The 21672-nt window shown below is 37.9% G+C and overlaps 1 protein-coding gene across 2 annotated transcripts in view; it reads right to left on the bottom strand.

Annotated features, from left to right (window-relative positions):
• lrriq1 (leucine-rich repeats and IQ motif containing 1) overlaps window positions 1-21456 on the bottom strand; it is a 32586-nt gene extending 11130 nt beyond the window's left edge. The window contains exons 1-22 of one of the 2 annotated variants that reach the window (XM_048169155.1): window positions 21397-21415; window positions 21050-21162; window positions 20625-20733; window positions 20438-20538; window positions 20054-20147; window positions 19671-19891; window positions 19495-19566; window positions 15939-17273; window positions 15695-15847; window positions 14957-15107; window positions 14295-14488; window positions 13693-13820; window positions 13369-13442; window positions 12608-12701; window positions 9834-10001; window positions 2995-3330; window positions 2530-2698; window positions 1861-1980; window positions 1135-1224; window positions 589-716; window positions 433-489; window positions 209-297 (exon numbers count right to left, since the gene is read on the bottom strand). In XM_048169155.1, coding sequence (XP_048025112.1) covers window positions 209-297; window positions 433-489; window positions 589-716; window positions 1135-1224; window positions 1861-1980; window positions 2530-2698; window positions 2995-3330; window positions 9834-10001; window positions 12608-12701; window positions 13369-13442; window positions 13693-13820; window positions 14295-14488; window positions 14957-15107; window positions 15695-15847; window positions 15939-17273; window positions 19495-19566; window positions 19671-19891; window positions 20054-20147; window positions 20438-20538; window positions 20625-20733; window positions 21050-21160 — 3994 coding nt within the window. In that variant the 5' untranslated portion in view covers window positions 21161-21162; window positions 21397-21415. Of the gene's footprint in view, window positions 1-208; window positions 298-432; window positions 490-588; window positions 717-1134; window positions 1225-1860; window positions 1981-2529; window positions 2699-2994; window positions 3331-9833; window positions 10002-12607; window positions 12702-13368; window positions 13443-13692; window positions 13821-14294; window positions 14489-14956; window positions 15108-15694; window positions 15848-15938; window positions 17274-19494; window positions 19567-19670; window positions 19892-20053; window positions 20148-20437; window positions 20539-20624; window positions 20734-21049 lie in introns of both variants that reach the window. The other variant, XM_048169154.1, reaches the window with a different exon arrangement.
• Between the last annotated feature and the right edge of the window lie 216 nt (window positions 21457-21672).

Genomic DNA, 21672 nt, shown 5'->3' with positions numbered 1-21672 from the left:
CATGTGCATTTTTATTCATTTTATGAATGTACATTTTGGATGGATGGATGGTTTCAGACCAAGTCATTTAAATCAGTATCGTAATTCCATGTGCATTTTTATTCATTTTATGAATGTACATTTTGGATGGATGGATGGATGGATGGATGGATGGATGGATGGATGGATGGATGGACGGATGGATGGACGGATGGATGGATGTGCCTACCCAATAATCTTTTCTCCTGCTGTTTCCTGCCTTTCAATTTTTTTGCTCTCTTCAGCATGAGAAGGGCAGTGGAGTCATTAGTGATGCCCCTGAAATAGAAGTTAGCAAGAGTAACTAAAGTGGAAATTTTTTAAAATGTAGAATTAAAAAATTATTTATTATTATTCATTCCAGTGATATTTTTTATCATTGGAAGAACTGCACACAGTAGCATAGAAACATACCATTCTTTGAGGATTTTTTCTGATTTTTCAGACAGGTTGTTCATTTTGAGGATTGATCTGGAAATGTTTGTTTAGAAAACCATAGACATTTCAAGAAAATTAGCATAATGTTCATTTAAATAATCATCAAGATTAGAAACAAAGCCAAATGATCACCTGCTACTAAGGTGAGGCGACACACTTTGATCCAAGCAGGCTGCATCTTCACTATCTGACCAGGCATGTTTCGGTTGCCGTGGAAAAACAGATAGGGTCTTTGGCGCCATCGGAAGAGGGAGTTGAGACTGTAAGTACCACAAAGATAATCAAAGAAAGCATAAGTATGCCATTTCTAACAAAAAGACTTGCTTGATGTGCACTTTCTGTTCTTTTATTTAAGGATAGATAGTATTCCTGCTGCTCAGTTTTCATCTTGGTTAAGAACACTGAAGTGCATTCGACAATCTCTACATCTCCACAGCAGCAGCTGCATCACATCACAGCGCTGCTACCGTGATAAAAAAGGCGGTCTCTTGCTAAAGAAAAGAAACCGCAGGAGACAAAGCACCGTGCTGAAAAATGACATCTGCTGACGAGAAGGAAGTTTGAGGCGGCCCAGAAAGTAATTGTGTTTTTGGAGGCAATAAATTCGGCACTTAATCACGCAGAGAGACTCTGATTGTGCCGGCCCACAGACAGAAGGAGGGTTCGTAGGACTGTTACCTTTGGCAATGGCAGTTGTTCCGAAAATGGCATCATTCTGGCCGGTGAAGCATAGGAATGTGGGGTTATCCAGTCCTTCTCCAGCACTTTCTATTTACAACAGGACACAAACAAAATTAAAAAGAGCCAGACAGCGCCATTGTAAAATGGCATCTGATTGGATTTGCATAGTTGATAAAGTGCATCTTGATGTTTTTATTATTCCTTCAAAGCAAGTGGCAGATCACATTAAGTTAAAAGCACCGAACTAGTTTCCTGTGTGTGACAAACACTTGAGAATGTATCTACTTCAAAACAGATTTTTTTTCCCCCTGAAGTCGTGACAGGCAGAAATTGGAGACCCAACACATGAAAAACTCCAGAATATTCAGATGTAGACCAATAACACAGATCAATTTAACATGACATCGTAATGCACTATAATAAATCACCTAATAAGCTACACAGATGAGCTCACTTAGCGTAATTCATAGGTTAAGCCAATGTTAAGTTGAGTAAACGTGATGCAAATGGGCAGAAAATAGCAGGTGACATAAGAAAAAGAAACAACGTTTTCCTTTCCCTATTTCCCGCTCATTGACTGCTCTTTTTCAATACCTAATCACTGCTGACAGACTCCCGCCTCACGGCTACGAGTGCTAGTTAAAGGACTGTCAGCGCAGTGGACCAGGCTATCTGTCTGCCGACTTCACCGTAATGGCAGGAGCACCACGCATCTGCTCATACCTCATCAAAAATGAATTCGTCCATGTCCACCTCTTCAAAGTCCTCATCGCTTTCTGTGATCTGAGCGGCAGCTAGAGCACGGGCCAGTCTTTTCCGCAGAACGCAGCCCCTCCACACAGCCTGCAGGGGCAATACACACAGCCATGAATCACATGCAAGCATAAATATTGTGTGTTATCCCATTAGGAAGATAAAACATGTTAACCTCTGTTTAATTGCCCCGCGGTCTGCAGTTTGAACTTTCGGTGACTTTGGCTTTGTAAGACAAATGTAACACCAGGATGCCTTTAAATCTGCGTATTCCCCACGGGGAAAAAAAAAAGACTTAACAGATCAGAACCCTAGCGCTCCCACTCCAGCGACACGTTGGAATCTGATTAATCATTTTTTTCTCTCGGTTCGAGTCCTTAGAGACTCATTAAACACAAAGAGAGAGATAAAATATCCCTTAGAAGTTACATGTGAAAGGAAAAGCACTACCTACCGACTCCAAACAAGCCCTTGGCAGTAATAGGTGTAATGAAGATGATTTAATTTTATTCAAGTTATTTATTGGATTCATAAAAGGAGGTATGGAAAATACATTTCCAGGGATATGATGCTGTAAATCAAACAGTCCTCCAAAACAGGAATTGTTTTGTGAAGAGTTGTTAAAAAAACGAGTCTCACCTGAATAACAACAGCAGCACGTTCCCTCTCAGGCCTCTCAATGCAGGTATCTTCCACCTTATGAAGACTTGATTTTCTGTTAGTTTTTTCAATTAAGCCTGGGAGGCCCTCATGTCTCCGCAATATGTATCTCATCCGCCAGCGTCGTTGGATCACCACAGCTGCCTCTCTGAGTGATAGTGCAGAAGACAATTTTATCTGATGACTCACCAAGGTCATGAGAGACTAAATGAATGTCGCTGAACTCAAGCCTCGGATGATTCATCTGCGCTAAAACATCTGGAGAGAGACCCAGCAGGGTTCCAATGTCATCTGAATGATTTAGAGATGAGCTTTATTTTGATTACCTTTAGCTAAAATTAAATGTACCTTCAAATCATGGGAGATGTTTTCTACAAACTGATATTAAATGCTGTAAAAGTTAATGTGACAGAGTAAGAGAAATATTGTGTGTGAGAGTCATACGTTTTAAGGTTCAGTGCCTGAACAGGTTCCTTCTCACTTTGTGTCTCCATGCAGTCAGCCGATTGAAGCTCAAGGTCAGATTGAGAAAGTTGAGTCTTCTGTGGGTTCTGCCAATCTGCTGTATGTTGAGGTTGCTTCTCTGGACTTTGTCCCTGTGATAAAGATGCTTCAGAAAAACGGCAAGAACTGCTATAAGCAGTTGCCGCCAGTGCAAAATCTTCAGTGACACAGCTGTCACCATATTCATGGGCGTAACGCTGGTCCACTGCCAATCTGAACAGGCCTGCTTGGTGACCAATGGCAAGAAGATGGGCGTCATGTTGTGAGGGCACAGATCTGCGTGAAAAATGTGAGAAAAATAGCACACAAATTTCACGTATTAGGAACCATTCACACGGAACATTTTTGCATTCCACTGCACTGCTTTTTCATTGTTTTTCTCTGTAAACATGCGTCGGATGGATGTGTTTGACTATCTTGTGTTTTTGCAGCATCTTGCACATGACACGGCATTTTTAAATGCAAAATATAAAATTTGTATTTGTATAAAATTTGTATAGTCACCGATGTGATGACTGACAGCAAACATTAGATTCATCTGCGCTGAGGAGCCGTGCCGATGCACAACCCACATAAAGATGATAATTCTGCAAATAACTGCAATTGCAGGTTTCAAACAGAGATGGCGACAAAGAGGCAAAACTTACAGACTCCAGCTTTAAAGGTGCCATCGAATTGAAAATTGAATTTACCTCGGCATAGTTGAATAACAAGAGTTCAGTACATGGAAATGACATACAGTGAGTCTCAAACTCCATTGTTTCCTCCTTCTTAAATAAATCTCATTTGTTTAAAAGACCTCCGAAGAACAGGCGAATCTCAACATAACACCGACTGTTACGTAACAGTCGGGGTGGACGCCCCCAATATTTGCATATGCCAGCCCATGTTCCCAACATTATGAAAGGCATTAGACAAGGGCAGCCAGTATTAACGTCTGGATCTGTGCACAGCCGAATCATCAGACTAGGTAAGCAAGAACAACAGCGAAAAATGGCAGATGGAGCGATAATAACTGACACGATCCATGATATCATGATATTTTTAGTGATATTTGTAAATTGCCTTTCTAAATGTTTCGTTAGCATGTTGCTAATGTACTGTTAAATGTGGTTAAAGTTACCATCGTTTATTACTGTATTCACGGAGACGAGCCGTCGTTATTTTCATTTTTAAACACTTGCAATCTGTATAATTCATAAACACAACTTCATTCTTTATAATTCTCTCCAACAGTGTAGCATTAGCCGTTAGCCACAGAGCACTATCAAACTCATTCAGAATCAAATGTAAACATCCAAATAAACACCATACTTACGCGATTAGACATGCTGCATGACGAACACTTTGTAAAGATACATTTTGAGGGTTATATTAGCTGTGTGAATATTGTTTATGCAATGATAGGGTCGAGAGCACTGGGGGGCGGAGAGCGTGAGCACTTAAAGGGCCAGCACCCCTGAATTGGCGCATTTCTAATTATGCCCCAAAATAGGCAGTTAAAAAAATTATTTTTAAAAAAATCTATGGGGTATTTTGAGCTGAAACTTCACAGACACATTCAGGGGACACCTTAGACTTATATTACATCTTGTAAAAAAACGTTCGATGGCACCTTTAATGTTAGTTAATAAAAATACAACTGTTCGTTGATCAGTTGCACTTTTGATATTAATATTAGCAAAATTAACATTTGACTAAGATTAAAGGTGCTCTAAGCGAAGTCACGCGTTTTTAGGCCAAAACATTTTTTGTCACATACAGCAAACATCTCCTCACTATCCGCTAGCTGCCTGTCCCCTGAACACACTGTAAAAAAACGCGGTCTCTGTAGTCGCCACAAGCTCCAAAAATGGCAATAAAAACAAACTGGTGCAGCCTGGACCACAAATCATAATAAACATGCTCCAGCCAATAACTGTCAAGAATGATTTTAAATGCGCATTCATGACTGTTTCAGGAAGCACGGAGGGGAGGGGGAGGAGGAGGAGGAGGGAGGGTCTAGCTAGCCTCTGTTTTGTTTGACAACACTTCGAACGTCTAACAGGAAGTTACTCCACCCAGGATCGCTTAGAGCACCTTTAATAAAACCTTTAGAAGTACTTTTCATTGTTAGTTCATATTAACTAACGTAGTTGAGTAATGTTAACAAATGTAACCTAATTGTAAAGTGTTACCATCATCTTGATGAGGATTTAAACTAGCCTCTACCATATGAATCAGACATTTCTTTGGGATGTAATACTGTAATGAAGTGTTTCAGGAAGTCTCTACAAAGGTGTCTCAATACCACTTTAATTACTCTTTTAGCCGTGGCTAGTTCGACCCCTCCTGCCCCTGACCCCTGACTCCATCTGCTGTCAACATCAGAAACCAGCTCTGTCACTACAGAGTTCCTGCTATTCTAATCCTCTGACACGGTTAAGGGGGCATCTGCACCCCTCCAACACACACTTCAGTCCAGAATAGAATCGTTAAAAAGATCCATGCAAGAGTTCAATGCGATGTACATTTGTACTGGGAAACAAAACTACTGTCGAAACAGAACAAGCACAGAGATGTATAACAAAATGGCTAATTTGATTACCTCATTAAAACAAATTAATGTCAAATTGCATATACAGTCAGCAAATGGACATTCTGAAAGCCAAACATTATTACAAGCTGTAAAAAGCATGCCAAGGAAAATAAATACAATCCTAGACCTTACACAGTTCGCCTACTTACTGACAACTGAAATTACCTCAGCGAAAAACCGGGAAATGTTTTTTTTGTTGTTTTTTTCTTTATTAGCCTATTTTTAAGAACTAACAAAGCATTTGTAGTAACACAACATGCCTATTTATGATTCTATGATTATTACTGTGGTTTGATGGCATTAAAAAATCCCTCAGTTCAGTCTGTCACTCTAATCAACACGGGCATTGGTTTACTATTGTATCGCAGTCAGACGGCAGAGTCTTCACCTTGCCAAAGCTGGGGACTGACACTGGGTCAGGTCAGATGTTAAACGGCTGCAGCGGTCCCCATGGGTGTGCAAAAGACCCTTTGTGCAGAGCGTGCGGCGGAAGGGTTTGGTGAGGGAGGAGGTTGGGGGGCATCTCTAAAGTCCTCCAAGCTATAAGAGACCTCAGCTTGAACCACAGGACACACAGACTTCTGCCAATCATGCTTTATGAAACATGGTGAGTGTTCTGCTTTATTTGCTGGTGGTCTGCAGCAGTGTCTGAGGCGGCTTTTGTATTGACAGAGGTGAAAATGTGTTTTTTTATATTATTATTGATATTCAGCATGTATGAGCTCAAAAAACTAATTAGCACTGAAGCCAAAATTAACAAATGCTAGATTTCTACACCAACACCACAAGATTTCAAAAATAATGAAATTAAGCTTTCTCTGCCATACCACATATATAATAAATTATTTATTTTAGCCCTATTTTAGGACGATTAGGCCTGGATTTCACATTCTCTACAAAGACCCTCTGCATAAACTATTATTGGTTTTACCTACAATTAAAATATTATTATAAAATATAAACTATTATATGCATTTTTGACAGCTGAAATGGATTTCACTAGAAGTCTTTTTTAAACTGAATTTATCTTGGCATAGTCAAATAACAAGAGTTCAGTACATGGAAATGACATACAGTGAGTCTCAAACTCCACTGTTTCCTCCTTCTTATATAAATCTCATTTGTTTAAAAGACCTCAGAAGAACAGGCGAATCTCAACCAAGCAGGCAACCTCCCCAGTTTCTCGTGAAGCCAATACGGAAGTAACTTAAACTGCGATTCATCGACTGGCCGCTAGGGACAGGCTGCAAAAGGGAGCAGAATCTCATTGACCATAATGTTAAAACAGCCAAGTTTACAGCAGAAAAAAACATGTTTACACTCTGGTTCACATTGTGTTTTGATCTATACTGCTAATTTTGTCCTTCATGACAACTCTGAGGGGGGTGAATTTTTTTATAACTCATCCGTTTAAATTATATTAAGCCTTAAAGTTCTGCATAATTAAGGGCGTGGTCACTTGAGTGACAGGTGGATTGGCACTGCTGTCTGTGAGCCGTCATGTTACCTCAGCTAATTCCAGCCGCTGAATTTGGCATCTCAGCCGTATTTGTGCCTTTTTTTCTGGATTATTTTATTTTATTTTATTTCAATATATGGCTTGCTGCATACTCGAGACAGATGTCAGTCTGTGTACATGTGCTCGCATGCGGAACACACGTTGTTGGATCGTCGTGGCATTGGCTAAAGGTTTTGTTCCTGAGATTTACTACAATGACAATACCAGGAAGATATACAACTCCGACAGCACTGCTTGGATATAACTAAAACTGCTGCACTATTTTGAAAAATTATACTTTGGACACGTGCTCATTAGTTTGAGAGAACATTTGAGAGTTATACAGATATCTGGTACCTATATATGTACGTATAGAGTTTTACATTATAAATGATGTTTTATGTTTTGAATTGGACATTTTACCCAAGTGCAACAGATTGGATTCATCTCGCGATCTCTATTTCATTAAAGGTATGAAGTCCCAGTTGATTTTTTTGTGTTATTTGCACACCCCGCACAAATTAATTATCCTACTGGTGTTAGAGCATCTATAACGTTATCTTAAAAATCACCGTAGATTGACAGTAAACCTTTAGTACTTTCTAATGATATTGTTATCTTTATTAATATTTTAGATAGTATCTAAGATAGATATGCTAGGCGGGCGTGGTTTCAGCAACAAGTCGCATGGGCTCCAACTACGTCCCGCCTCTTTGCCCATTTTCAGTTATCCGTGAGTGACGTGCGGTCACGTGCAGCTAAGATGGCCGCGGCCTCATTTTTGCGTCAAAACCGCTGTTCAGAACTCTATGGGTGACGTCACAGACACTACGTCCATATTTTTTACAGTCTATGATCTCAACATAACACCGACTGTTACGTAACAGTCGGGGTGTACGCCCCCAATATTTGCATATGCCAGCCCATGTTCCCAACATTATGAAAGGCATTACACAAGGGCAGCCAGTATTAACGTCTGGATCTGTGCACAGCCGAATCATCAGACTAGGTAAGCAAGCAAGGACAATAGCGATAAATGGCAGATGGAGCGATAATAACTGACATGATCCATGATATCATGATATTTTTAGTGATATTTGTAAATTGTCTTTCTAAATGTTTCGTTAGCATGTTGCTAATGTACTGTTAAATGTGGTTAAAGTTACCATCATTTCTTACTGTATTCACGGAGACAAGAGCTGTCACTATTTCCATTTTTAAACACTTGCAGTCTGTATAACTCATAAACACAACTTCATTCTTTATAAATCTCTCCAACAGTGTAGCATTAGCCCTTATCCACGGAGCATATAGCCTCAAACTCATTCAGAATCAATGTAAACATCAAAATAAACACTGTACTTACGCGATTAGACGTGCTGCATGACGAACACTTTGTAAGATCCATTTTGAGGGTTATATTAGCTGTTTGAACTTTTTTTATGTTGTTTAAGGCAAGCGCGAGCTCTTGGGGCGTGGAGCACCAGATTTAAAGGGCCACACACCCTGAATCGGCTCATTAATAATTATGCCCCAAAATAGGCAGTTAAAAAAAATGAATTTAAAAAAATCTATGGGGTATTTTGAGCTGAAACTTTACAGACACATTCAGGGGACACCTTAGACTTATATTACATCTTTTTAAAAAAAGTTCTAGGGCACCTTTAATATGTCAACACCATTGCTGAGTATTTTCTCCTTAAAACTGCAGTGAAAAAAATCCCTGGCGTCTGTGACGTCACAAACTACCTTGTAACAGATCACGTCAACGTGCTGACGGGCTTTAGCATATCATTAACAGCAAACTAGCATAGGAGTTTTGAAAGAAGCCAGATTATCCCGGTATATTTTTCCGTTGATGTGAAAAATCACGTAGATTTAGCAATATGACGGGTGTATGATGTATATTAGGATGTTATGATGAACTATACGCCTTTCTCCACCGACGTTCTGAGTTGTTCAAAGCGTTTGTAAGGATAAAGGATACTGTCTGACTCTAACATGGTGAATGGGAACATGGTTTGTGTAACATTAGCAACACATTATCTGTTTGATAACATAGTCAAACAAAAGCCTAATCGTATTAATTACCATTGTGTCCGATGTAAAGAGCGATACCATTGTGCAGCGTTTACATCAGTAAGTTGACCGAGTGGATCTCTGAGCTGGCGTGAGAGAGTGGAGGTGGGGCTAATACACCTATTATTTGATCCGCGTATACTAAATGAGGCAAGAGTGTAGAGTTACATTCAAGCTATTTTAAGGAAAAAAACGTTAAATATGTCATTTTGGTGATCGAAGACGAGTTTTAAGGGAAAAAATATTGACTACAGAGGGACTTTAAAATAGTTCTGGTTCATACTTCACCTTATTCAATTTGGGATTAGCAGCCAGGGCTAAAAGCAATTAATTTTTTTAATCTGTAAAAAATATTAAGTGGAGCTGGGAGCACCTCATTCAAATTGATAGATGAAAGCATAGACAAATTATCCAAAATATTTAATAAAGACAAGGGGTGGGGAATGGGAAGGACTATGTGGAACTTATACTGTGGGCATAGAATTTGTGTGGGCCTGCTGATATATTGTTGTATCAGTCATTTTACAAATAATAGCACTATATACTATAATATTCTACAGGATTTATATTTTGACCAAATGGATCTTTATTAGTACTTTCCAGAGACTGAAACTGGTTGTCTACCTGATCTCCATCTTTTGCTGCTGGAGGAGTGAATCTCGCTGTTTCTGCTGTGCCAGACAGAGGGCCTGGAAACTCCACTTCTGTTCTGGACCATTCGGGGACGCCGCTGCTGCAATCTGCTCATTATTCAACTTAATCAAACCAGGCACTGTCTCCAGAAGCAAAGACCTGAGAGAAAAAAAAGACATTTAAGACATTTACCTGATGAAAATGAAAGGAGAAACGACCACACAATGTGCTCAAAGCTCTTTGAAATGTTTGTTTTATAATGTATAACAAAGCTAGACAGTCTTAAAGCAAGTGTTGCAACATAAAAAAAGGAAACATAAAAAACTGGTATCTTTTAACTTAAAGTTTCTGTTAAAAAAGAATCTAGATTAAATATAAAGAGACTAATCAGTTTCTTTTTTAACAATTATGATTTAAACAGCTTCTTTTGCAAAACAATTAGCAGTCCAGTGCAATATGTAAGGTTACTGCATTGACTGTCCAATCCGATCATAAAAAAGTAGCGAGTAAATTTTAGTTCCAAAAGAAGATGTCTCCACATCTTCTTTTGGAGAATATTTACATTGAGCAGATGAAATCAGTTAGTAAATGGGGATAAAAAGTTTAATGAGTTTGACATTCTGCACCTAAGAGCATCAACAGAGTGTCTGTGCATTGAGTAAGAGGTTTAGTCAGAGTCTGCCTTTCTCAGTAAGAAACTGCATGATGACACTCGGCTTGGATTAGAAGAGAAAAAAGGTTTGTTGGCCTCATTCCAGAGATGTGACAGCCATTCAAGTGAGCCCATATTGCTTTTTTGGTCTGTGTTTTAATGTGCGAGAGTGTATGAGAAAACACAGGTGTAGCCTAGACTTTGCTGAATCCTGCTGAGAGAAGTAAAATGATTTTTAAGAACCAAGGGTTGATTAATGAGTTATATATATTCAATAACACTGAAATTACTGTAGAATTATTGTCATCACTTATTTTATTTCATTATTTATTTGTTCATTATTAATTATATAATGAATTTTATATTAGATTTATCTCTTTGTTTTTGTTATCATACTGAATACTATTTAAAATATTAAAGAAAAAAACATACTTTTCTGTTATTTTTTTACTTTAAAGAGATTTGTTTAAAATATTTTTCAGGTGTGGTATATTAAAGCTATTGTTAATTCAATTAATCAGAAAAGATAAAAAAAAAAAAAATCTTTTTTTTTTTAATTGACAGTGAAGGAGAGATGGGTAGTTATGTATTGATGGTTTATCACTACTACCAAATGATGGGAAATAAAACCAAACAATATATTTTTTAAATGAGATGAAGTCTTGATAAATTCTATCCAAGCTAGTATTTCCATTAAAGAGGATCAAATAGGTCAAAGTCAAGGACTATGAAAACTAAACCAAAGCATTTACCAGGTAGTTACTATGAGTTACTGTGAGAAGTCATAAAAGCTTAAGCATTTGTTATGTCTCTAAATGGTGGACATGTTCATCTGGTTCACTTTTACAAATTGGTCATCTCGTGTCCAGTCGTCAGGCTCCTATTGCTACCATGAAAAGGACTCTATTCATTACTCTTGAAAACTTCCCTGTAAACAAAGAAACTTACAGCAGTTCGATTAATCTTGCTAAAGTCTGCTCTCCCAGACTCTGAGCGCTCGTGCGCTGTGTACTTCTTTGAAATATCCTTTGGTGCTTTAATTTAGGCTGTGTTATCACTGGACAGGGATGAAAGGGCCAGTGGAGAGCGAGAAAAACACTGGGTCTAATTCGGTTGTTGGCATTGAGGGTTAGACAAAGTTCAGCAGAATACTGAGCCTGACTTGAGTGAACTTCCTATAAGTCATTACGGAATAAAACAGATGTAAAGACACAACAGATATATTTCACCTCAGACTTCTCCTTGGAAGCCACACGCAGAATGTGGAAAATGAAGTTTAAAACACAATGAACTTCTACGGCTAAATATTATACTGCTGACTAAGGAGAAAATGTCACACCATATTTAATTTAGTAAGAGAGATTCTGTCAGAAAAATAAATGTGTTGCCAACATTAAACCCTTTGGGCCTTGAACTATAAAGTCATGACAGTCAACAAACCTCTTTGGTATGTATGATGTTATTTTTTTCCATTTTGATTGAATGAACTGGACTGGTACTTGAGAATTAATTCCAACATGCTTCTATACTTCCCTGATCTCCTTGTTCTGTCTCTTACACATTTTTTTCTACCACATAAGAACATAAAATTTGCTAATTAAAAACTCTCGGAAAACTGCGGGCACTTTAGGAGCACATTTGCTTAAAAAATATTCCCCCTCTGAGCAAATATTTTCAGAATTACGAGCACTTAAGTCCACGTGCGTACAGATGTAACTTGGTAATCCAATAGCGGACACAGATACAATGGCTGGTGCAGCGATATGAGCCGGAAGCTCAGCGGTAAAGAGGAATGTTTATTCTACTTTAAACGCTTGGTGCACTTCCAGCCAATGTCCCTCTTCACATTAGTTTCACATTCTCGGACAATTATGAAATGCTTAGTGACTTTTGCTGGAATGCACACATGACAGCTTCTGCCCAATCCAAGATAAATCTCTCCATTATAAAAGGAGAAACCACGTTTCAATTCCCAGAGAATATACTAATATTCTCTCTCAACAACAAATTTACTCCTGAACTTTGGCTTAGTAGTTGCAAGTACAATTAAGAATCTGAGAAACTAATTTGTCGATGTAAAAGGTCCTATACTAGGTCCTTGGATCGCACCTACCTCCAGTTGTTTTCCTGCTGTAGTGGGTTACCAGTCAGGTTAAGTTCTTTGAGACTGGTGCATTTCTGAAGATTCAGACAAACGTTCTGCAAGTCTAAAAGAGAGTCAGAACAGTGTCCCCCCTCAGAAATACTCTACAAATGGTTATAATTTTACTGCTGAGGATGCATTCCAAATGTTGAATGAATAAAAATTTAACATTTCTGTGAATCAGTGCTTTCCTCAATGGTACTTAAAGGTACAATTCACTAAAAAGGTATGTCATTTTTGACTCACCCTCATGTCATTCAAAACTTGAATGTTGTTATTTTTCAGTGCAACACAAAAGGACATTTTTGAAAAACAGCTATCATTCTTCAAAAGAGTCACATGCAGAATCTATGCAGCTCTATTCAATCTAACAACAATTTATAGTGACCAGCACTACAAGAGCACAATAAAAGTGTTCCATGTGGCTTGTGCTATATTCCAAGTAGTCTATTCCAAGTTTAATAATATTATAGTTATGTGTGAAGAAAAGACTTGAAGTTATTGAAAAAATAACAGCATACGTGTTATAAAGGTGAATAAATGACGGAATTTTCATTTAAGGATAGAGAAGAGAAGAGAAGAGAAGAGAAGAGAAGAGAAGAGAAGAGAAGAGAAGAGAAGAGAAGTTCTCTTATGAAAGAATTATTTGTTTGTTACATAGGTTATCTACCAATCTTCAAAAATAAAGACCCTATAACAGATAGCACAGTCACCCCACTTTGTAAACTCACCTGACAGACAGTTGTTACTGGCATCCAGTGTCCTCAGAGACACCAAGTCCAAGAATGGAATTAAATTAGTTACACTAAAGAAAGGGAAAAATGAGCCATCATTTTAAACAATAAAACATCTTAGCACTGTATATTTGTAAATTTTTATATTACATTTTACATAAGAATGCATTTAAACATTGTAAAGACTTCACCTTTAAGTAGGATTTAACTGTGAAACTGTGTGTTGTGTTTGAAAAAATAAGGAAATTCAAAACCTGTGAGCCACCAACCTAGACATCACCTGTGAAGCCTAGGTAGGCTTGAGACTCTGCTGAGGCCTACCTGTTCTGGGCCACGGAGAGGTTTTGGAGCAAAGGCAGCCAATAAGATTCCAAATCATGAATAGAAGATATAAGATTGTCATCCAGGTAAAGGTCCCTCAAAAGAACGTGGTTCTGCAGGACAGGCAGCTATGCCATTGGCCAGAAAAAAAAACAAACAAACAAAAAATAATTACTTCTTGACCACTTGATCACACAAAAGACATCTTTTCTGTTCCAACAATGAACACGGTCCCATCAGCAGAGATGGGTGGATCATGCCTCATCCTGAACATGAGTAATATCCACACATTAAACAAAACAGATAACGATAATTAAATTAAAGTGACGGCAGCATAGGATTGCAGTCTAACGTATGCTGGTTTCATGTAATGAACAATTTTCAAATGACACATTTCCTGGACATTGAGTTGTAAATTGTACGTGATGAAAATCTATGATTTCAGCTGGACTAATTAGAATAAGAACATTAAACACTTCACAATCTAACAAAACAAAGTAATGGAAAATTGTGATTATCAATATGATCTTCATATTACTTCTGAAGACATCTTACAACTCATCGTTTAAATTTGTTTGTTTCTTTGGTTGTGTAAGATTTACCTCAGTCAGACTGTTTCCCCTGAGGTCCAATGTGTTAAGGAGAGCGCAATTCTCCAAACCCTCAACATGGCTTAGGTGGTTGTACGAACAGTCCAGATGCAGAAGGGTATAAATTTCCTTCAAACCTCTCGTGCTGAGCAGCTGGTTATGGTCCACTGATAATCGCAGAAGCATTTTCAGGGGTCCTAAACCACCTAAGAAAGCAAAGATATATCATTCAGTCAGTGCTGGTATGAGAGTGTATGAGGATAATTCTTGGCCATGGTGACAATATCTAATACCAGCTGAAAGATAATGTAATATAAAAAGGCAGCATTGGCAGGACATCATCTAATACTGACAGCAAATACCTTTAAACTGCATTTATCCACTTCTTTATGATACATTTATTCATATTTATTCAATATGAGGCCATTTTCTTAGAAATGAGACATCAAGATTTATTTTGCAAGCAGACTGAGGGCAAAGGGCCATTTGAAGTCACCAACCTGGAACAATGATACCCTCTAGTGGACAATGACTACACTTAACGTTAAATGCTAATTCTGTGGCACACAGAGATCCACATAGCTCAAACTGACCAACAGTCAGCTTCTCTTTCTTTAGTGTTTGCAATGAATACATAAATAAAACAAAGAGGCAGTTCTATTGAATATACTCACTGATGCGAGAGATGTTGTTATGTGAGAGCTGAAGAATTTGCAGATTTTCAGCTCCATCAAAACCTTGGATGTTCATCAGCTGGTTTCTGCCCAGCAGGAGGACCTGAAGGTTGACCAGACCTCCACAATCCACATGGGTAATTGAGTTCTCCTAAATTTGATAAACAATGATACATACACTACTGTTAAAAAGTTTGGGGTCAGTAGGTTTTTTTTTTTGTTTTTGTTTTTTTAAAGAAATTAATACTTTTATTAAGAAAGGACACGTTAAATTAATCTTTTGAACTTTCTATTCATCAAATAATTCACAAACATTAAGCAGTGCAGATGTTTTCTACAATAATGATAATAGTAAATGTTTCTTGAGCACCAAAGCAGCATATCGTTAGCCTCATAGCATAATTGCCTAAGTCATTTTTTGGCCAAATTGTGATATCTGCCTTTGAAATATGATCTGGGCAATTATGCTATGAGGCTAATGATATTAGCATGATTTCTGAATGATCATGTGACACTGAAGACTGGAGTAATATTTCATAAAATTACTGTTTTTACTGTATTTTAGATCAAATAAATGCAGCCTTGGTGACCATACAAGAAAAAATAACATTAAAAATTCTTACTGACCCCAAACCTAATGTATACTGTATAGAATGCATGACTGATTATCTAGGACACTTTACTTGAAAGGTGTAAAATAATAATGCAGAATGCACTGGATAGTTTGTTCTTTCTTACTTGTACATCAATGTATCTGATATGAGAGCACTGGTTCAATCCATCCAAGGATGTGAGTCCGCAGCGTCTAAGTGTCAAAGTCTGCAGGTTGTTACACTCAGACAGCGTAGACAGGCTACAACCCGGCAGGTCTTCCAGCATAACTGTTGTAACCTGATTTTTACCAGCACAATGATAATAAAGTCAGCAGGAACATATAAAACATATCTCAGCCAAGAAATGGGCTTTAAAGTTTAATTTCTACCTGTTTGAGAGAGCTCCAAGTTCCTGTTTTGAGAATAGTGTCCACAGACAGAGGGGGTAAACTGGATACTCTTTTTCTTCTAGGCCCTCTTTTTTGGGACCTTTGTTGTGCAGAAGACACTTTCCTTTTATTCTGCAATGACAGTTTGGACCAGGGAGTGCAGCTCATCATCCAGGCCAGTCTCTTTTGCTCTGTGCTCTCAGGCAGACATACTGAAATTGATTCTTGGCTCTCTGATTCATGGTCCTTAAGCTCAACAGCTGTAGTATTGTGATGTCCTCTAGTGTTCATTTCAGGTGCTACAACATTCAAATCAGAAGCCAGCATAGTCAAGTCTGTATCTACATTCTGAGTCACTTCCACGCTTAGGTGATCTGCAACATTTGAGGAACCAATTTGACTAATGCCAAGGTCATTGGAAAGACCTTGATGTGCATTTATGTGGGATTCTGGAGTGGTTTTGGTCAATTTAAGGCTTTTTCTTGATTGTGAGAGATTTATCTGAGAATCAAGATCTCTGTTGCTATCAACTCTTTTCTCTTCTTCATGGTTCTTTATTCTGTCTTTATCACTCTTTGTTTGTGGTCTCATATCATCTAATCTTTCTGTGTCTTCTGTGCTTATGCCTTTAGTTTTGTCCTGTTTTTTCATCGCAATCCTGTCGTCATCCAATATGATTTCCATTTTCTTCCCATGTCTTATTCTTTCATTATTATCTTCTATTTTTCTCACAATTACCTCATCGCCTTTGTTCTCCTTTTCCCCTCTTTCTTCCTCTATTTTACATTCTTCCTCCACCTGGCTACTCCTTTCCACTTCCGTTCTCTCCTTTTCTTTATTCTTTCTGTATGCATCCACTTCCTTTCTTCTGCAATCATCTATTACACTTGTAATTTTGTTCTGTTTCTCCTTCCTCTCAATTTTCCTCCTCCTCTCCTTATCTTCTTCATCTTTCCTCCTCTGTTGTTCAAGTCTTTGCTCTCTCTCCAGACGATGGCGGTCTTGTTCTTTCGCTCTTTCATAATCTGCTCTCCGTCTCTCCATTTCCTCCCTCTGTGCGCGCTCTTCCTCCTCAATCCTTTTTCTCTCCTCCTCCCTCTCCTTCTTCTTCTTCTCCCATTCTTTCTTCTCCTCCTCATATTTTTTCACTTCCTCTCTCTTTCTTCTCAGCTCTTTTTTGCTCCAGCGACGGACTAATGTTCCTCTGAGAGCAGCTTGGATCTTTGTGGCTGCTCTGCACTGAAGCTTCTGGTTTCTCCTTCTTTCCTCCTCTTGAGCCTCCTCAAAAGCCTGTTTCTCCTCCTCCATCTGCTCCTCCAGTTTCCTTATTAAGTTCTGAAATTAACCAAAAAACTTTGACTGTTACACATATATATATATACACACACACAGTCACACACATACACTCACCAGCCACTTCATTAGGTACACCTTGCTAGTACCGGGCTAGACCCCGTCTTGCCCTCAGAACTGCCTTAATTCTTCGTGACATAGATTGAACAAGGTACTGAAAACATTTCTCTGAGATTATGGTCCATATTGACATGATCATGCATTTGCTGCAGATTTGTTGGCTGCACCTCCATGATGCAACTCTCCCAGTCCACCACATACCAAAGGTGCTCTATTAGATTGAGATCTGGTGACTGTGGAGGCCATTTGTTGTCATAAAATGATGGATATGGTCAACAACAATACTCAGGTAGGTTGTGGAGTTTACACAACGCTCAATTGGTACCCAAAATGTGCCAAGAAAATATCCTGAACCATGGATGGATCCATCCTTTCATGTTGTTCACGCCAAACTCTGACCCTACCATCTGAATGTCGCAACAGAAATCGAGGCTCATCAGACCAGGCAATGTTTTTCCAATCTTCTATTGTTCAATTTTGTTGAGCCAGTGAGAATTGTAAACTCCTTTTTGTGTTCTTAGCTGAAAGGAGTGGCACCCGGTGAGGTCTTCTGCTGCTGTAGCCCATCTGCTTCAAGGTTCAAAGTGTTGTGCATTCAGAGATGCTCTTCTGCAGACCTTGGTTGTAACGAGACGTTATTTGAGTTACTGTTGCCTTTCTATCAGCTCAAACCAGTCTGGCTATTCTCCTCTGACATCTGGAACAAGGTATTTTTGCCCTCAGAACTGCCAATCACTATTTTTTTTTTTTTGACCATTCCCTGTAAACCCTAGAGATGGTTGTGCATGAAAATCCCAGTAGATCAACAGTTTCTGAAATACTCAGACCAGCCCGTCTGGCACCAACAACTATGTCACGTTTAAAGTCACTTAAATCAACTTTCTTCCCCATTCTGATGCTCAGAAGCCAGTTTAGGTGGATAGCCAGGTATGTTTCAGTTTAGTTTGTGCCAACCCAGGGTTTCAGGCACCATGAAAGTGGCTTGGCTATTAGCAGTGTTCACTGCCATAGTAACTTACATTCCAAGGCCGGTAACGTTCTGGGTAAAAGATCTCAAACCGAAACTGGACCAATCAGCTGTGAGCAAAGTGACATGTCTGGAGCAATAAAGTCATTCCCCCAGTTTCTCTTGCTCCAAATTAAAAGTCGCTACATAATAAAAGATTTTTAAAGACAAAACTGTCTGGCTTTTAGCACTAATCATTTATTATATTTATCTTATATGAGTTATATATTATTTATATAATTATTTTACCTCTAATCCATTACACATAAGCAATTTTAGATGAACAATTATTATTAAGTATTTAGTTCAAATGAATATAAATATACAGCATACCGATAATAACTATAATGATAAATAACTATAATCAACTATATAGACTAACTTTCACATGCACTGATATAGCAACATATTTTATTCTTGCTATGTAAAGTATTTGCATTTATACACTTCATATTCTTCAATCTTTTAATCTTTGTTTCATTCTTTCACAGCATGTGATTGGCTGTTCGCTGCTGATGTTGCCTGAGAGAAAGCTGATGATCAGTTTCATGGTACCAACAAAGCCATTCTGTCACCTGATGGAGTTTGGGTTCCTTGCCACGGTCGCCTCTGGCTTAGTAGGGGTCACTTAATATTCAACAATATTGTTGATTTGACTGAACTGACACTATCAGATAAGAACTGAACTGAGCTGGAAGATGACATCACTGTTTTCAGCAGAACTGCTTTATAGGTTAAATGCACTAATTTAATAATTGATGATCTTTACAACGGAACTGAATCAACACTGAACCGACTTCAGCTGAACAATGACACTGTTTTCCTTTAGAGCTGCTGTATGTTTGTATCACTGAATCATTTTTCTGTTATCACTATGAAAGCTGCTTTGAAACAATCTGTTTTGTATAAAGCGCTATATAAATAAAGGTGACTTGACTTGACATATACACTCGACTAACTGTCTCAAATGTGTGTTTAAATGATTTTAACATAATACACCAACACAATTTATTAATATATTTACAAATATTTATTTTTATACATATATGTATTACTTTTATTTAGTTTTTATTTGTTGGGCTTTTGCCACATTTATTAAAAGAGTATCTTCAACAATCTTAGGCATATCAAACTCACCTGCTGTTTATCCAGCTCTAATTGAGGATCTTCTGTGTGGTGAACTTCATTTTTAACTCCAGCATTTTGAAACTGTTATTGGCATACAGAATTTTGATTTTGTTATTCAATCAACTTTTCTCCTAATTTTAATTTAAAAAAAATTATAATTCTAAAAAAATGTTAGACAGTCCTACCAGAGTGGCATCCTCTATCTTCCTCAGCTCTTCCTCAAACTCCATCAGTCTTCTCCTCCTTCTCTCTTCTTCTTCTCTTTCCGAGTTCAAATGCAGCTGTCTTTCCACCTCATGTCCTGCTAATTTCTGCTCCTCTTCCTCTTTGAGTCTTTTCTCTAATTCTCTCCACTCGAGACTAAGTTGCAATTCAATCTCAGTGAATGTATCATGCTCGGTTCCATCTAAAAACAGAGTAAATGTACAATTCTGTGAATATAAAAAGGTTAATAAGCAATCTATGCAAGACCATTGCAGATATTAGTGCGGATTTAACCTAGGTTTTTACTAGTGTTAATAAACTCAAAATACAGGCCCATCTAACCACATCATTACAGCAAATGTACCTTCCATGCATGACATGTTTGGAATCTCCTGCTGGGCATTCTGTGGGTCAACGTCTTTTAGAAGTCCAACTTGTTCCTCTAATTCAGAGATTATCTGACAAAAACGTATGCATTTTTATAATATTCATACACTAACAAAATAGGATTTATGCAATTCATTATCTGAGCAATATGCTGCATGTCTGAGGATAAACAAGGGTAATTTCATATTGACTAAAACAAAACAAAACTGGGATATATAACAGATCATTTGCTACTGTGAGGGACAAACTGAATTAAAGGTTAAGTTAAGGACAAAACACAGACACTCCTTTCCTCTGTGATGACTCAGATAGGATAATAATCCCATTTCCATTTAACCACAAACAAATAACCATGACTCACTCTCTCTTTCCACTTCATGGGGTCGTCTATGAAATCTGAAGCTGGTTCATTTGTAGAATTATCATTGTGATTAAGGTGAGGCAGCTCTTGGCTTGACACGTCTATGGGTAACCAGAAAAGGGAAAAACAATGTAACACCTCAACTATTTTACATAGATTTTAAGATGTTTTAAAAATACTTTCTCACCCTTTTCTTCAAGATCTTCAATGATTAATTGTTCAAAGGCATTCATTCGATTTCTTGAAGCTTCAACATATTGGAGTACTGAGTCAGGCAGCTCATCTTCTGCATGTAGCTTTTGTGAAAACAGAGGTGATTGACAGTGATGTAATGACAGGTATAAACGTACATCTTTTTGGATGAACTTCTTGAATTATAAATGACGTCTTCTTATTGTCACAAACATGGAATAGATTATCATATTCGATGTAAATGTTATGTTTGTTTTAACCCATGATAATTTTCTTCATCAGTAATTCAATTTATAATGATTAAATACAATATAACTTTGGTTTAAATCTTCAAATAAAGTTTTCATAATAAAGTGGGTTGAAATACAATGTTGGAAAGTCGACTGAATTAATAACAAAATAAATAAAACAGCCACTTACATTTCCATCCAAAACAGTAACGATGTCATCGTCTGACTCTGAATAATTTTCAGAAGGATGTAGATTTAATTTCATCAACTCCTCATCTATTGCCTGTTCGATGTCATCCATTACTATCATTGAGTCCGGAACAAAAGACAACAAACTCCCTGGAAATGTATTTGTTCGCGAGGCAACAGGAGACGCGCAAATTTGCAGCTAAAGTAAACTACATCAGTGTCAACTCTTAACAACAGCATAAAAATACTAATAATGATGATAGAAACGCATCTTGTAAGTATTTAACAAACACTTTATTTTCCTGACCGTGTTTATTGGATACACATCACCTGTTTCTCTCTGTTTACCTCATGTTTGAAGCTTTGCGTCCACTGCAGTTGCTATGGACAACAAAGTACAGAGTGGCGTGAGGGACAAACTTCAAGAAGAAGAAGAACCCTTGTGCAGCAACAGCTAATATTTTCTGACTGCTTTGTAATCAGTTCAGGGTTATATTTTAATGTAAATGTGTTAAAAAAAATAAGACAACTCCGGAAAGTCATTATATGGGAAGGTACAGTATTTCCAGCACACATTATTATTTTTTGTATATTTGGCGCCCCCTAGTGGCGCCCCATAATTCA

The sequence above is a fragment of the Megalobrama amblycephala genome, linkage group LG19 (assembly GCF_018812025.1).
Source record: "Megalobrama amblycephala isolate DHTTF-2021 linkage group LG19, ASM1881202v1, whole genome shotgun sequence".
Lineage (NCBI taxonomy): Eukaryota > Metazoa > Chordata > Actinopteri > Cypriniformes > Xenocyprididae > Megalobrama > Megalobrama amblycephala.
This window is presented reverse-complemented; position numbering and strand designations above follow the sequence as displayed.